Here is a 17,922-nt window from a genome sequence, read left to right on the forward strand (position 1 = left end):
TCCTGAATACATACTTATTCTTGTAGCACTTTAGCTACTTATCATGTTTCATGTAACATTTACGTTTTGTAGATACAGGCATAACTATTTAATGCAACTATTACATAATATATGGGACATAATTATGTCCTACAATCTCGGACATTTGCCATTTTTAATAATTTTTGTCAGGACATAACTGCCCAGGGAGGGGCTGTCCCTCTTAAAGTGGGACAGGTGGTAACCGTATGCCTACGACCAGCTATAACCACACCTACCGTAATGATCTACCTCCGAGTTAGCACTAACAGACACATGATGCAAACACGCACACACACACACACATTACAGTCCCACAGAAATGCACACGGCACCCTCAACACACACATACACAGACTACAGCAATCACAAACAGAGTTGAACACAGTACCTACGTGGACCGGAACACCGGCAGCGATAACTAAATGTCCCTTAATATCGTGATAATATTACACGCGGTTCCAGTGTTCCGGTACTGTGTTCTTTCGGTCTTTAAGCCTCGTGATTACACATGTCGGTATGTGACACATTCCATAGTTGGCAGTATCCTATTTATTTCTACCTCCATGGTTGTGTACATGTCGTTGACCTATCTATATATTTGCAGATATAGGTGAATCCGTATATATCAACATATATCTCTCTATCACCCTTTCTATCTCTATTATATATATGTATGTATATATATATATATATATATATATATATATATATATATATGAGAGAAAGAGTGAGAGGGAGAATACACCTTTCATTGTGTACATGTCGGTGTATACTGTTTCCTGGACTCCGCACATTTGTGTTTGAACCTGTCACATTACACACCTGCCGTTGGTACATCTTGGGTAGCTTAGTGTTAGGTGATTGTGTACACGATTGCGTGTTCTACTCCTGGCTGTGGTCGTTTTACCCTTCAGAGCAGGCACTATTAGTACAGGGGTGAATAATGCTAGTTTCAACTGTTCTGGACATCATTGACCATGATCTGCGTGATATTCAGAGAAGCTTAGCCTTGTTTCGCGCATATCCATATAGTCATGTTTAAACGATGCTTACCAGCACTGGGCAATGCATATTCCCACTAACATGTGCTAAACCTGATCTGTAGACCTGCATCCAACATCCATTATTCGTGGCTTTGGGAATAAATAACATCCCTTGCAGGACGTGGTACCGGGAACATGCACGACAGTCAGTGCATTTACCACTTGGGCATCTGGGATTTGTACACGTGTTATGGCATTTTGTATGTGGACTGTACTACGGATGTTACTCCATACTGCAATCAAATGGGTAACTCAGTTAGTTTACATATGGATGAGACTTATTAATGGTATGTCCAAGTGATGTTTAATGGATGTGCTCCAGCATTGGGAATGTATGTCACAGTGAGCCACACACTATAATGTGCTACACCTTCACACAACCATAGGCGGAGCATGCTGGGGTGATAGATACCTGTCATGGGTACACCCCAGGCTTTGCCACTACATCCATGATTACATTGTATGGAGCCCCTCATTAACACACCAAGGAATCCATGCAGAGTGTGTGGGGAACAGTGATTACACACATGGATCCTGCAATTGGCACTGCTCCACTGAGGGACAGTTGGTTACTCAATGTGGTGGTGACAGCAGACACTGTTTGCCTTGATTGATGAATGGCCTCTGACAATTGGGCGTGTACCTACCTATGTACCTAGGAACCTATACATACAGTGCCAACATATGCTGATAGGTGCATGTACTGTTCAGGTGTTGACATTCCTTGTTCCAATAGCTGTTGTGTGTGCAATGGTTGAGGGCTGCCTATGTAGGATTCACACAGTAGGCCACCTATACATTACAATTTACAGGTGGTCGTGTGTGTGTGCCATCCATTTTACTGTGTGTGCAGGTGGAGAGGTGTGTCAGTCCATAGGGGCCTACACTGTCAGAGTATGTGCTATACGTTCCCTCTTTGCCAAGGTGTAGGCATATTGGGCACGTCTCCATCTGCCTACTGGGGCTGGCACAGGGTGTTCGTGGTCTGAATCCCTCTGTGCCTGTTATGGCCTTGGCAATTGCAGGCCTTCACCATTATGTCCCTGCTGCAGCTGTTTCCGCAGGATCATATTATGTAGCATGGCACATACTATGAAGATGTGGGCACACGTGCCTGGAAAGTACTGCAAGGCTCCACTAGATATGTCCAAGCAACGTAATCGTGATTTCAGCATCCAGAACACATGCTCTATGATGATTCTGGTTTGTGTGTATCCCTCATTATGGCATTCTTGCATGGGTGTGTGTGCATTTCTGATGGGAGTTATCATCCACAGCTCCAGTGCATAGCCAACATCCCCCACAAGGTGGCCATGTGGGACGTCCCCCCTGATAAATATCTGACACAGCTGTGAGGCATGCCAGATGTGGGAGTCATAGTAGCTTCCAGGGCTGCCAGCACACACATCCATGATAATGCCCTGGGCATTGCACATGACCTGGCAGTTGATGGAGTGGTATCCCTTGCGGTTTATGTAGCACCTACCATGCTCATCTGGTGGTGACTTGATATGTATGTGCGTGCAGTCTGTCACACCCAGTACCTCCGGGTAGTGTGCCACATGGTGGAAGAGACGCATATTGCTGGCCAACTCCTTCTGAGTTCGGGGGAAGTATATATGCTCATTGGCATGTGGTAACATGGCATCCAGGAACTGGTGTAGTACCCTGGATGCTGATGCCTGTGAGATCCCCATTATATCTCCAATTGGCCTTTGAAAGGTACCGGTGTCTAGTATTCGCAAGCTTACACATAACTTCATGTCCACTGGGATGGATTTCCCTCTGTTGTTTCTGGATCTCAGGCGTGGCCGGCACAGCTCAACTATTTGCTGTAAGATGTCCCTGTCCACCCTGTAATGCTCTACTATCTCCAGATCATGTAGCCCCTGGTAGGTTACCCTTGGTCTGAACACTCTTCTCCTCCTCCGGGGCTGAGGTGGTTGTCAGCATCATCCTCCACAACACCTTCAGTCTCTAACACATGGTGATGAATCACAGCTATGGCAGCTCCCAACATGTACATTGTAAAAGTTCCCCATCTGTTTACACTGATGGTGCAGTGTTTGGGAATACACAGGTGTGTGTGAGGTGCTTTCACACTTTATACTATTGTGCTGTGAACACTGATGATATCATAGGGTGTGTATGTACGATCGTAGCTACAGGGTATTTTATGTGTTTTACGACAGGTACTACTATTGTGGTGCCTTTGGTGTTGAATTACATTTGGCTGCCGTGGATTACCTCTTGCCCTCCCCTTTACATTTCTTAACGTTTCACCTCCCATTTTCTGGCATGCATCCAGCAGCCTGCTTTCATTTGTACTGGCTTATCTTATGTAATGTGTTCTATGGCCGGTCTACTGCAGGTTTGCTTTGCTCTGCTATGACAGTTCTCTTTTCTTTGCAATCTGACACCTCCTCTATCCTGTTTTGCAGGTTTCTTCAAGCAGACTTGTCAGCTGCCGTCGATTGCCCACTGTGAGTTAATAGGTGTTAATTGCTCAGTTGTACTCCAATTACCCTACTGCAGCATTTCCTTATTTTCTTCCCCTGACCTTCCTGTTTGAGCTATGGTGCGTGGCACGTGTGTCCGCTTACCGGGTTTCGGGCACGTTTTCATCCCCGTACACATGCGCTTTCGGGCACCATATGTGCTCTCAGCTAAACGATGCTATACCTACCTCCCCACCCCTGTCCTGCGGCTTTGCTTAGCAATGGCCAGGCCGGATTTGTATTGCTCCAATGTGCTTACAGCTACGGTGGCACACCCCACTGCTGATGTCATGTATACCTCTAAACCACTCCTCGGTGTTGTAGCGCTGCGCCGTATGGTACATCCTTAGTTCGGCGGGACGTTTGCGATTCACTATTACTTGCCTCATTTGCATGGCATTGACTACTAATTCCTAGTTACAGCGCCGAACACTGTCACAGACCCTTAGCAACCCTTGCAGCTTGGTTGTGGTGTACCATGCATACCACTGAGTATTATGGTGAACTCATGATTTGTATTACATTGCAATTTTATGACATTTGTATATATTTTCTTTGTGTTCCCGTTTGCGCACACATGCCCTGTGGTTGAACTTTGAGTTACTGTGGACATGACATTAAATGTTGTTTTTTAGGTGTTGTGCATCTTTTCTTATGCCATTGGCTGTATATTTAGCCATTGGCATATGTTAACTTTGTAACACATGAGTCTGGTCCGCTTTCAAAGCTCCAATGTTCTGTTTGGAAAAATGTAAACTGTGTTTTTTGGTTTACATTTCTGTGGGCTTACGCTATGCCTGCACCATTTCATGAATCGCTATGTACCTTCATTTGCATGGTGCGGCACTGCACATGGGGTGATTAGCATACCTAAGCCAAGGGCTGCGCAGATCTGGCGTACGCTGGTAGTGAACGTGGAATTGGATCATACCTGAATCGCTCGGTGGCCATATTTGGCATTATACCGCCTACGCTACGCCTGTGCCTGGCGCAAGCTTCATGAATCCCGGGGTGAATGTCCAAAGCGACCATTAAGTCATCAGACAAAATATTCAAAGTCTCAATTTTACTTTTAAAATCAAAAGTGTCTGAGATAAATGTGATTCCTGTCTCCACCACTTTTTGTGTCTATCTATGTAAATGGCTAAAGCCTCCATTTTACTTTTAACACTAGACATTATTGGTCTCAACGGTGGATCCTCCAGACATTTGGAAGACCAGGAGCTTATCAAACTAGTTGGGGAAAAGCCTAGGTTTACCTATAGAAGAGGTCAGAATTTAAAGAATCTCTTGGAGAGGCCCAACTTGAAATCGAACAGGATGACATTAGGAATGAGCAAATGTGGTTGTTGCTCTTATTGTAAACATATTTTCATGGGTTCAAGGGTTCACATGGCCGGGAGAGAATATGTGATTAATGGAAGATTCAATTGTAATTCAAAAGGAGTGGTCTATGTGGCAACTTGCAGGCTCTGTCCTGCATTTTACATCGGCAAGACCGATAGGCCACTCAAGAAAAGGATTTATGAACGCTTATATGCCATTGAGAATAGGGACATGAATAACGCACTTGCAAAACATGTCTGTCAAAACCCTGACCATTCATTTTGTTTTACTATTGTGCAACAAGTACAGCCACATTTTAGGGGGGGTCCCTGGCAACTACAATTGGAAGAACAGGAGGTCTTTTGGCAGGTCCGTACTGCTTCATATATCTTTCCAGGACTTAATGAGGTTGTGTCCATAAAGTGCATTTTAAAATTAAAAGCACTTAAAAGATAGGATGGAGGTTGAACGAAAGGGAATGTTGTCATGATAATATATGGACAGTATAATCAGCATTATAGTTTGAAGTGATTTTTACAAATGGGCACTTTTTACATGTATATGCATATGTGTATATATTCATATGCATATATATATATATATATATATATATATATATATATATATATATATATATTTAATTATACATTTGTGAGCATGGGATGACTGTTTTTGTCTTTGTTTTTGTTTTGCTTTTGTTTTTCTTTTCCTTTAAGAGTGGGTTTTAAGAGCGGTTGGCACATATGCATGTACATATATATAAAAAAAATATATATATATAAAAAATATATATATTAAAATTTTCTCACTTACTATATGTTATTGAATGGGGTTCATTAAAGGGTTTGTAGATGTGGCATTTAAATGAAGTTAAATGAAAATAAATAAACAATTTTTTATATCCACGTAGGTAGTTTTTAAGTAGTATATATGACAAGTAGATATTTATGCATATCTGTTTTTAATATGATTAATTAATTTTTAGATAACTATATACACACACAATAATGTTGGTCACATATATATATATATATATATATATATATATATATATATATATATATATATATGTGGGTGAGTGTATAGATATATGCATTATTTTAAAAAGCAAATAATATTGTGTGACACATTTATATGTAATCTTTATATGTAATCTTTGAATATTATAATATGTTTTTTATGAAAGCATTTATTATTATTATTATTATTATTTTTTATTTTTTTATTTGACTTAATTGGGGTATGATGTTATAATTAATTAAATAATTAATCAATCAGAACATCAGTTAGAACACTGCAATGTATTTAATGGGTGTTTCTGGTGTTTTTCAATTGTCTGATGAAGGTGGGGAGATTGTGTCTACCGAAAGCGCTTACAGTAATAAAGTCTTGTGGTTAGTGTTCCAAGTCTGCTGGCTGAGATCATTATTACCACTATTTGGTTTTTGCTCTGGTTTTTCATCACATTGTACTAGTCTCTCTGTACATAAGACACTATAGTCATGGGGTGTAGCAATTTCAATGATCAATGCTACTTTTATCTTCTTTTCATGGACTACTATATTTGGTTTTCTCACATCTATTTTCGAACTGTTGGTAGTGAGTGATCCCATGTGATATAAACTTCATTTTCCACAATGCTTTGTAGCTCATGTTTCCAATGTTTTCAGCTACTTCAGTATTATAGAGTTTTCATAATCCCCAGTGCAACAGTCTTGCCACATTATTATGCTTTTCAGTATAAAGTCCTTCTGCCATTAGTATATCACAACCAGCAGCAAGATGTGCAACTGTTTCCAATTCTGTTTTACAAAAACGAAATTTTCTGTTTCTCCCACATGTTCAATGGACTTTGTAAACCAATGTGCATGTAGTCCACTGTCTTGGGCTGCTAATATTAACCTTTTGGGTTTCAGTTTAAATTCACCTCTACTTAACCATTCCTGTGTTCGATCCTCATCAACATGAGGTTGTTTCAAGAGTTTTCTATACTTGCAACTATATTTATGCATTTTCCACATTTCTCACCTTCTTATCTGATCCTTCACCTTATATTCTTTCTTTTGTTTTTTGACACATACAGTTACTGCCTGATTTGTATCTACTTCTGGTTTGATTTCCATTCCCACTAGACACCAATATGCTTCTGGTAAACTAAGCAGGGAAGTCATCTTAGACTTATTCTCCTCATGTTTTAAAACTTTCATTACATTTGGGTCTTATGAGGTCAGCATATATGTCAGTCCTACAATTGTAGATCTATACATGTAATCAATTTTGAAGAGGTCCATACTTCCTTCAGAATGGGGGATATATAATCTTGGTATGCAATGATTTTTATAAATCATTTGGTGAGCATGAAACATCCTTCTTGTTTTCCTGTTCAACTGATCCAACACCTTTTGGGGCCAATCAATCACTCCAAAACTGTAAGTTAAGACAGGAAGAGCAAATTGGTTTATAGCTTGGATTTTGTTCCTAGATGTCAACATTGTTTTCAGTATTAAGTTTAGAATTCTAAAATGTTCCTTACTAAGTTTTATTTGCATTTGTTCATGTGTTATTGTTGATCCTTCATCACTTCCCAAGTATTTATGCACTCTCTCTTGCTCAAGTTCTTTTATATCACAATCATGTCTCAGGCTGATGTTTTCTTGGAGCTGCAGCTTTCCTGCTTTAAAGATTGTTTTTGCACATTTATCAAGACCAAATCCCATTCTTATATATTCTGATAAACTTTGGCCACTTGCATTTGTGCTTTCAGTTTCTCATCTGATGAACTATACAGTTTTAAATCATCCACAAAAAAAATGATGAGATGTCTTTACACTTTGTTGTTTTCTAGGAGCCAAATTGTAGCCATGACCTAATATATTAAGTAAACAGCTTAATGGTTTAAGGGAAAGACATAAGAGCAGCAGTGACAAAGAGTCACCCTGGAATATCCCCCTCTGAATTTTTATCCCTGGAATAATAATTTGTCCTTTTTCATGGCTTACCTGCAAAGTGGTTTGCCACTGTTTCATGGTCATTGCAATGTAATCAATCAGCATATGGTGTATCTTATATATTTTAAGCACTCTTTTTATCTATGAATGTGGCATACTATCAGATGCTTTATTGTAGTCTATTCATGCCATGCTTAGATTCTTCCTCTTTTTTTACAGTTCCTCATTATGACTTTATTTAACAACAAATAATCCTTTGTTCCATATGACTTTCTTTTGTTATCCTTTTGTTCTATTGCCATAATTGAGGTATCTTCTAAATGACTATAAACTCTGTCATCATCAATTACAGTGTATAATGTATACATCATTGGAAAGCAAGTTATTGGTCTATAGTTTTTAGGACAGCTTGCAGGTTCACTCTTAAATAGGAGTATTTTTTTTTCTGTTGTTAATCAGGTTGGTGTCCATTTGGGATACACATATAAATAGTTCTTACACAGGGCTAAATCTTCATGTAAAGATGTTAATACTTTTAGCCAGAACTTAGGTACTGCATCTGGGCCTGGGGTTTTCCAATTAGGAGCATTTCTTAAATTTTTTCAACCTCTACGGCAGTAATTTCATCCCATTTTATATCCTGTACATTTGAACTTCTTATTCTTTCTTTTACTTTTTCTCTCCACTCAGCAACTTTGTTATGTTCCACAGGATCTTCATAGATATTTCTCCAACATAGGTAGGTAGGTACTAGGCTATCGGCCCTAGGGCCCATACAAGCCTAGCCAAAAAATGTACCCTAGCTTTCGCCACCCAAGAAAATTATTTTCCTGTGCCCCTGTCGAGCAGAGCCACAGAAGTGATCCCCGGGGTGAATTTCCCATTTCCCATCCAATTTTGCATCAATTATTCAAAACTCTTACCCCAGTGCCTCTAAGGTGTCCAAAATATCGCCTTTATTTGATGGTGTTTCAATTCCTTTAGTTTCATTTCTCAATTCTCTAAAAACTTTTTTGGGTTATCAATGAATTGCTTATTTTGTACTTTTCCTTTATATCTATCTGCATATCTTCTAGATCTTTCTGCCTGTGCTCATATTTTTAGTTTATTATTTGCGATAGTGCACAATAGATCCTGATCTTTTCTCATACTATGAATTTCTTTTATCACATCTGTCTTTCTAAGTATTTTTGTTGATCTGTTCCCTCTTCTGTATTTTTGTAACAGTGACATTTCTTGTCTTAATTGCTTTATAGTTTTCTCTGTTTGATACTTCCATGATCGCATTTGATTTTCCCCTTGCTTTCCCTTACTGCCCTATGTTTTTGTGGTAAGACTTTATCTGTTATTGATTTAGCTGCACAGTAATATATCCTATTTATGTCTGATATAACACATGAATCTCTATGAATAGTCATACTTAATGTGTTTATTTGTTTTATCAGACTTCTAATTTTGGGGGTTTTATTGACTTTCTGTAGTCTATTTCTTTCATTCATCTTAATATGTCTAATAAATCAAATAATTCTTCTCTTAGATCAATTTTTTTCTAAACTGAGACACATTCTTTGTTCTTCGTTTCCTGCATGGCATTCTACAGAAAGTTCCAGAGCATCTTCCTGTGTCACATTCTCTTCAGTTTCATCCCATGTCATTCATTTCTCTTTCATACGGGAACTCATTGGCCTATCACTCTACAACATTGACTGTGTCAGGCTTGCTACCCTTCCTTGCTGTGCAACTCCAAGTGAACTCCTGTACCGATTTCCTATGAAATGCTCCAAAGTATCTTCATATGCCAACTAATCAGATATTTCCCACTCCACTGGCTCTCCTTAATTTGGGGATCCATTGCTCTTTCCTCTGTGATATTAGCCAAGATAGATTTTCTACACTAAATCCTTCACTTCACAGATAATCCATAACCTTAGTTTCTATTTCTTTAACTTTTCCATTACTAAGCCTCTTGTTTACTTTTCCTCTTTGTTTTCTTATTTTTTGTATTGTAAAATTTTTCATATCCAGATGCCTTTGATGCCTTTACCTATATTTCTCTTCAAATATCTTTGGTGCTACTCTTTTTACTGAATAGCTTTGTTTTCTCTTTTGGATAAACATTGCACCATATTAAATATTTTTCTTTCCTATGTCTATATTTGTCTCCTGCTCCTCCTGTTTCTCCTTACTTAGGGGGACTCATTGTTCCATCATGCTGTGACAAAACCTGTGTTAGACGTTCTACACTAAATTCTTCACTTCGCAAGTACTCCATAACTTCATCTTCTATTTTTTTAACTTCTACTGTACTCATCTTCTGTTCTACATTCCCTCTTTGTGATCTTATCTTTTATATTGTGAAATTTTCCATAGCTGGATGCCTTTGCCTATATTTCTCTCTGAATATCTTTGGGACTGCTTTTTTATTAATTACTTTGGTTTTCTCCTTTGCATGAATATTGCACCATATCAGATCTCTCTTTATTTCCCATGTCCATATTTCTTTTCTACACCTTTCAAATCTCTAGAACTTGTTCTTTATATTTTTGCACTTCTTCAGGTGCTTCTTTTTTTCAAACAGCCTTAGGTTTCTTGGTCTATATAATGTTTGCCATAAGTCTGTTGTCATATGAACACAATTTTTTTTTATTTGAAGCTCCTGACAGTTTTTCTTGTGCAAGTATTTTTCTTTCCTCTAATTTCTCTTTTAATCTTTTTTTATATTTTCTGTCCAGAAATTCTGGCCTTCTTGCATAACAGTAACAATACATCATTTCTTTCTTATCCTCAATATTCCACTCTATCATTTATATGTCGCGTTTTTGGCCTATCAGTTTTTGTGATTTTTGTAGACTACTACTTCCTTCTACAACAGAGGGGCCATACTCCCTCTGGGCCTGGCCTAGCCCCATTGTAGGAATGTTTCTCTGTTTTGAGGATTCTACACTGTAATTTTTTTCCAGTCCTGGCACCAGTGTGCCTACCAGGATTAGGCACATTTTTATCTTGAGTCTTGTGCATCCAGCTATCTTTTTTTATTTTTAACCTACTTCTATCCATGATATATGTTATATAAAATAGAGTCTATATATCAGTATCATCTTGGTGAGATTTTGCGAAAACAGGGTCCACCTTGTGAAGGTACTCACCAAGACTTGAGGATAATTCAATTCCAGCAATATTACTTTCCTTTGCTTGCTGACTAATCTCTCCATTTGGACCCTATTCTGCCATACTATTATTACAATGTCCATAGAAATCAGGTTGTACAAATAGTTCTCAGTTTATGCATACTCTCAAAGCATCTGTATCTTGCTGTGTATCCAGGTTGTAGTTAAAAAGGGTCCATCTGGAGCTGCTCTCTTACCTGCTTAATAAACATAAATCAATGGATAGATGATTTCTGCTGCCTTAAAAGTGAATTGAAGTTAAGTAGCCAAACTCATTCCATAAGATTTCTTTTCTCTACCAGTGAGGATATTAATTACATTCTAGAATTTCCACTTTAAACTGAACAATGAACATTGTACTTAAATGTGCATGAACATATTAAAATTTACTTAGCCTACTTTTTTTCTTAAACTCATTCAGTCATTTTTGCAAAAGTAAGAACTTGAGATAAAGAGGCTTTCTATTTCATATAAATTATTTTTCTGCATCTTTCTAATATGTAAAGGTTTAAGCAAATCATCTGAAACTTTTGCCCTAAATCCTGCATGTCTTAAAAGCTCAGGGTTAATACTATATTGAAGAAAAAAATAAAAATGAAAATGTAAATGGCTTCTCTGGTCTTAAAGAGGCAAAAACAAGGATCCAAGTAGTGTTATGCAGGTGATCTAAAGCAGAAAATGTTCCACAATGAAAGTACTTTCTGAATGAAATGTAGAAGGAGTCGAGCCTGGGCCTTGTGCAGAATGTCTGGTTTTGTTAATTTATCCTGTCAATGTAGTTTTCTGCACAGCTTCTTTGGTCAAACTAACAGATGAATTGTCAGTTTGTAAAAGCATTCATAACTCTCCCTGATGTTTGTCATCTTTGCAATAAGCTGTTTTAGATGGGAGGGGGGCAATGCCATATATAAAATACTTATGAGGATGCCCATTTGTTCTGCTGGTTGTCGACCAAACAGGTTTTGCAAGAAACTTATTAAATGAGAATAATCGTATTGGAAGGGGCACCAACATCATCCAGATATTTAACACCTCTGCCTATAGTATCTTGTCCAGGAGTATATTTATTTATCGATTGATTGATTGATTGCTCCTTTAATCAAGGATCAAGCCTTTACAGAACTGTACATTTATTTTAAATGAAGGTGAGAACTACTGCAATCTAAACAGGTTTATTTTGAATGATGTTGAGACAGAGCTGCATTCTAAGCCTGTATTTACAAGAACTGTAGTTCTCTGAATTAGATTAGACTTAAAAATTACACTGAAAAATTGCAAAATAAACGTGTTTGGAAAGCACTTCCATATGATATAATCCAGAACTCAAATCCAAAGCTCTTTACAAACTTGCTCATTTCTGATCCATTATTATCATGTAAATATTGTCTCAAAATATAAATGAACTTAGTCAGTCAGCGACAATAAATGAAAAAACCGAGCAGTAGTCAAACAATGCTCTTCTTGTCTTAAATTCTATGATTCTCTGGAACATGAATCAAACAAAAAAAATTCCTAAGGTCACTAATTCCAGTGGGTCACATTGCCATGAAAGACATTTGTCCAGCTGAATTCTACTGCTCTGCAAGGCTGTCTCAGTACCATTGAAATTAATATACAGGTATCCAATAAACACATATAACACCATTTTTGAAAGTATAAGCTAAAATAGATATGCACAAGCATGTCACAATGTACATTTTCTGTAAAAATTCATGCATCCTTTCGGTCATCCAGTAAAACTTTAGCTGAAAACCCAGAGTAATATTTGTTTGCAATCAGTTCAGTAATCTGAGGGTGAATGGCAGCTGTTTTACTGATGTTCTTAATGAGTGGTTCATTTTTGGCACCAAATCCTGTCACCACTATCATCAGCACAAAATAGCTAATAAGAACCATCTGTCAACATTACATATTTTAAAATCATTTATGAATGATGGCTTTCTATAGCTATATTACATGTACTGAATTCCACTAAATGAAATGTTATATCCAGTCAAGGTTTGTTTCTCTTTCTTATAATGTCTGCAATATATACACACACTATAAATGACAGGAAAATTATAACAAATTTTCAAAACACCACCAAAGTGAATCTTGTAAAACAGATACAGTTTTATGTAAAGTTTCTCACCTGTCTGGTTGGAAATTTCTCCCTGGGAGCATATAATACAGTTGAAACAGCAGATTGGCTGGCCTGGCTGAGGTGCCTTCCTGTAGCCTACAGAACAACTTTCACTGCACAATGACAGAGGGACCTAAATGAAAAAAATAGGCATATTAATTATGATGTGTGTATATGTACTTATATTTCCATTGGTTATACTGCAAATAGAAAGTGATTATAATCTCTTAGATATAACTCTCCAAGTAAAACATTTGAAATAATACTGGCATCATTGCAGTTTTCCTCCTGTATTCCATCTCTCTGAAATTATGACTGTAGGCAGTAGCAGGACAGAATACCCTCCTCTCTGTGAAAGAAATGTCCCCTATTCTCTCTCTTATACCACTCATGTTTCACCTTCTTCACACCTCCAATTAGCCTTGTTTTCTATTACAGTTTTCCATAGTTGTCTAGATCATCAGGGTCATGAACTTATGTGAATGCCCATGGTTGGACAGAAGTCTATATTGTGACTTACACTGTACTTCCAAAATCACTGGCTTTGTTCATGTAGTACACCAGACTAACTTCCCTCTCCCCCCCCCTCTCAATACCTTTAACCCTACTCTGTGCTTAATAGTTAGCAAATACCTTTTTTCTTTTGCCCTATGCAGTCCTTCTATGCTCTGACCTACTTCTCTCATCTCTCCCATCTCCTCTCGTTTGTCTTCTTTCTTTTCTTTTCTCACTTCTTGACTACTGTCTCTTCCCTCTTTTCTTATCTTACATTACTCCTTCTACTTCTCTACTCACTTGTCCTTTAACTTTTTTCTATATGGTAGAAGCTTTATGGCATAGCCTTTATGCATTAATTAAGATGCTTTGAAACTGACCTAGCACTATTCATGACTACTGTAGTTTGTGTGCCTTAACTTTTGTTGATTTTATTACTAATTTTATATTCTTATTTTTATTCTATGTCTTTATTAACAACATGTCTCATTGTTATGTTTTGTGTGGAGCTTTTCTCCCCGGGCCTCTACTGAAAATGGAAATATATCCAGCTAGACTAGCCCGGTCAACAAATGTAAAATAAATAAATAAAAGAAGTAGTGAATATGATAGCTAAAGATCTAGCTAGCACATCTGGAAGAGTATTCAAGTTATAACTAAAACACAAGGAAGAAGACGCTCTGAGGAAATGGAATATTTGTTATCTATCTGCAGCACATTTGCGATAATGAACTACATGTATGGATGGCCTCAGGCATAGGCAATCTAGGCAGCTGCCTAGGGCACCACCCCTGCTTCTCTTGTAAGGGCGCTTTTCAGGTATTTATTAAATTTTGTACATCAAAGAAAACCATTATTTCTTTATCATCAAAAAATAAATAAATAAATAGCAGAAAAGATCCCCTACCAGAGAAGAGAGAGCAGTGCTCTAAGGAGGAATTCTGACTGATACAGCCATGGGATTTATTGGCCACCTGTTCATCCCAACCACAGACTTAGATAATGAATCAGGTAGATTGTGCATGGAACAGAGTAAGAAGGCAACAAATTCAAAACAATGAAGGACTAGCATGAAAAGAAAGCATGGTGATGGCATAAGGTAAGTATTTTTTTGGTTGTTTTTTTTTTTTTTTAACTGATATACATCCAGATCATTTGCATGGCTGGGGGTGCTCTAGTCCTCAACTGTCTCTGATTTTGCACCATGTGCCTTTTTTAGCTTGCCCCTTCTCTCAGCATACTTTTCAAATGTCAAGATTCTTGCCTCATACGTTTGATCTGTTGCACATACAATTTATGGTTTTGTGGCAAATCATTGAGGACAGAAGTCTCTAAATACTGACAGATATTTAAGTTTTGGACTTCATAACCTTCCATAAATGTATGTTAATGCAAATCCTATTATTCTAGTAACGGTCTAAATTTATAAAAGAAATACTAGAATTCTGTACTTGATATTGGGACTTTGTCTCTTTATTACTTTTTTGACTATTGCCATATTTATTTTGCTAAGAGGTTAAGAGGTATGCCCCTTGTACTTGATTTTGTTTTTATTATTACACATTTTCTGGTAAACCGCTGAGGATTACAGTAAGTGAAAATGCCAGGTATATGAATTACATGCTTCTTAATTCTCAGAAAATATTTCTTGATGCAAAACCTTTGTTATACCAGCTAAATTAATTATAATAGCATAAAAACAGTCTGTTTGTGGGGAAAAATGACTAACAGCTGATTTTTTTGCATTAATCCGACTTTGTAGGATTACTGTGACTTTTGTAAAGGAACTTGAAATACTTTAATATGTGCCTACAGTTTCTGTGGAACAAAGCTGAAATATAATAAATATAATTGATGTCTGTCATTTTTAGCAATGCATACCTCTCAACTGACCAGCGTTTTGCAGAATGTCTAGATTTTTGCCTTGTATTTTGGGTCTGTTCCTCATAAAATTTGTGGTTTTCTGGCAAATTACTGGGGTGATCTGAGGACTGAAGTCACCAAATAATGACATTTGAGTTTCAGACTTCAAATCCTTCAGAAAATGCATGCTATCACAAACACTGTTACTCTATCAACTTTCTAAGTTTATAAGAGCAATACTTAAAATCTGTCCATATTTTTGGGCCTTTCTCCCCTAATTTTGTCAGGTTTTGTCCACACTTCTCGCACAAAGAAATTGAGAGGTATGTTGATGGGTGGAAGCTGTCTGTAGAAAGTAACAGACCCTCTTATTAATTTTCTCATTTCAAAGAGTTGCTATTTGGCTTTGTAGAACTAGTGTGCATTTGCAGTACTACTGCAATTTATGTGAAGTAACATAGAATACTTTAATATGTGGCTACAATTTCCATGGAACAAACCTGAAATACAATTCACAGTTATCATTTTTAAAACTGGTGGGTGGAGGTAGGCTCTGCCTTTAGAAAGGAACTGACCTCATGTTTTTGTCTCATTTTAAATAGCCACTATCTGGCTTTGCAGGGCTATTGTGCAATTGCAGGATTAACATTATTTGTATGAAGCAACTTAGAATATGTTTGCATGGATACTGCTTACGTGAAAGTTCACAAATGTGAAATACAATGCATTCCCATCATTTTTTATCACAGTCTCTGAAGTGCACAGATAAGTAGCTATAACTTCTGAGTGGGAGTTGTAGCTGTCTCTTGAAAGTAATGACTTCTTGTTCGTTGACTAGTCACTTAGTCACCTTTGAGCTTTCAAGACTAGTGTGCCTTTGTGTAAAGTATGATGGAGTGCTTAATTAGACATCTGAGATATGCATATACAAAGTAGGAGGAATGACTAGATGTCTGATATGACTTGCTCATTACTGTAGCTTTGCATGACTAAAGAGAAATGTGTGAAGCAACTCTGAATACCTTAATGTGTGGCAATTGTTTGTGTGGAGCAAAGGTGAACTACATTACATGGCCATCCTCTTCTATCATGGTCAGATGTCTGAACTACACATATAAGTGTCTGTTAGATTAAAGTAAATGATCCTCTTATAATTTGCTTTATTTAATTTATATTTCATAAAAATAAGGCAGAAAATGCATTACATAGCATACAGACCTTCAGGGTTTCTGAAAAAATCATGGCCTCCACACTCCTAAGCTGAATAATTGGATTTTGGCACAGGTGTACTAGTGAATGGTCTCTGTCTTGAACCAGCCCTCCCCAAAGGTGTATATAGGAGGTCATTATAGTTTCTTTTGTAGAGGATTGTGAACAATGCCTTTAGCTTGTGTTGGGCTGGGAACAATGTGGGCATTGTTTCTTTAACTTTCCTCTCAAACTTCAGAGGTGTGCACAGAGGGTCATTATAGCTTGTATAGGGGCAGTGTGCTGTCTAGGAGTAACCTGTTGGAAGTATTACTTTGATTGTTTTTTTTACACTTTCCTCACAAATATCAGATGTGTGTACAGGTGTGTATATCTTGTAGGAGTGTAAGTAGGCATGCTGTTTATATGTCTGATTGCAACAGGTTAAAATAGGTTATGTTCTTTTTTTTCAGTTTTGCCCCAACTAAACAGAACGATGGACAGTCTGTGACTGTCCTTTGGAGGTAGGGTGAGGAGGTATGTTGCTTATATGACAGCAGCACCTTGAAATATATATGACAGTGGCCATTTGTGCATTCACTTTCATCCATGTCTAACACCTAAGGATTATACACAAAAGGTGTCTGTTTTATGGGGGGTGAGGTAGATGGGTAGGTACTATTCTCATATATGCTGTATTTATCCTTACAAACATTTGCCTTCTCAGTTTATTGTGAACTGTTGTCTTGAAAATTGTGAGTATTAAGCCTTGAATAAAATGCATTTCTTAAAATAAAACTGAATTTCTTTCCTTACATTTTTGCTGAAGCCATTATTGTATCAAAAAGCTGGAAAAAAGCTCTAAAATGCACCATAGACCATCTAGAACTGTCATGGCTTCTGGTCGCCTAGCAACTCTTAGAATCTCAGGCAGTATAGTCATAGTCACTTCGGGTCTATTGAAAGGATGCAGGCTAAAAGGCAAATTCAAGAATTAACACTGAAGTTCTTTCTTAAACAGGATTTTTATTCATACCATCATTTAATCAAAAGGTTTGGGAACAGGTCTAAAATGCACCCCCAGCATCTAGAATTCCATGGCTTTTGGGGGCCACCCTGGCATAATTCAAGTTATTTATTCTTTGTTTGTCACAATGCAGTTGTGCTCAGCTAGTTTGTGTTGAAAGGATATAAGAAAAAGCAAAGCTGAAAAGTGTCACTGAATTTATTTCCTTAATCAGGATTATTGTT

At 37.4% G+C, this 17,922-nt stretch overlaps 1 protein-coding gene across 1 annotated transcript in view; it reads right to left on the minus strand.

The window, feature by feature from the left end:
- LOC122803814 (extracellular calcium-sensing receptor-like) overlaps positions 1-17,922 on the minus strand; it is a 170,764-nt gene that overhangs the window by 64,093 nt on the left and 88,749 nt on the right. The window contains exon 4 of the mRNA XM_044073500.1: positions 13,135-13,258. Coding sequence (XP_043929435.1) covers positions 13,135-13,258 — 124 coding nt within the window. The remainder of the gene's footprint in view (positions 1-13,134; positions 13,259-17,922) is intronic.

Source organism: Protopterus annectens, chromosome 6.part0, assembly GCF_019279795.1.
Source record: "Protopterus annectens isolate FY-2018-M chromosome 6.part0, PAN1.0, whole genome shotgun sequence".
NCBI classification, from domain to species: domain Eukaryota; kingdom Metazoa; phylum Chordata; order Ceratodontiformes; family Protopteridae; genus Protopterus; species Protopterus annectens.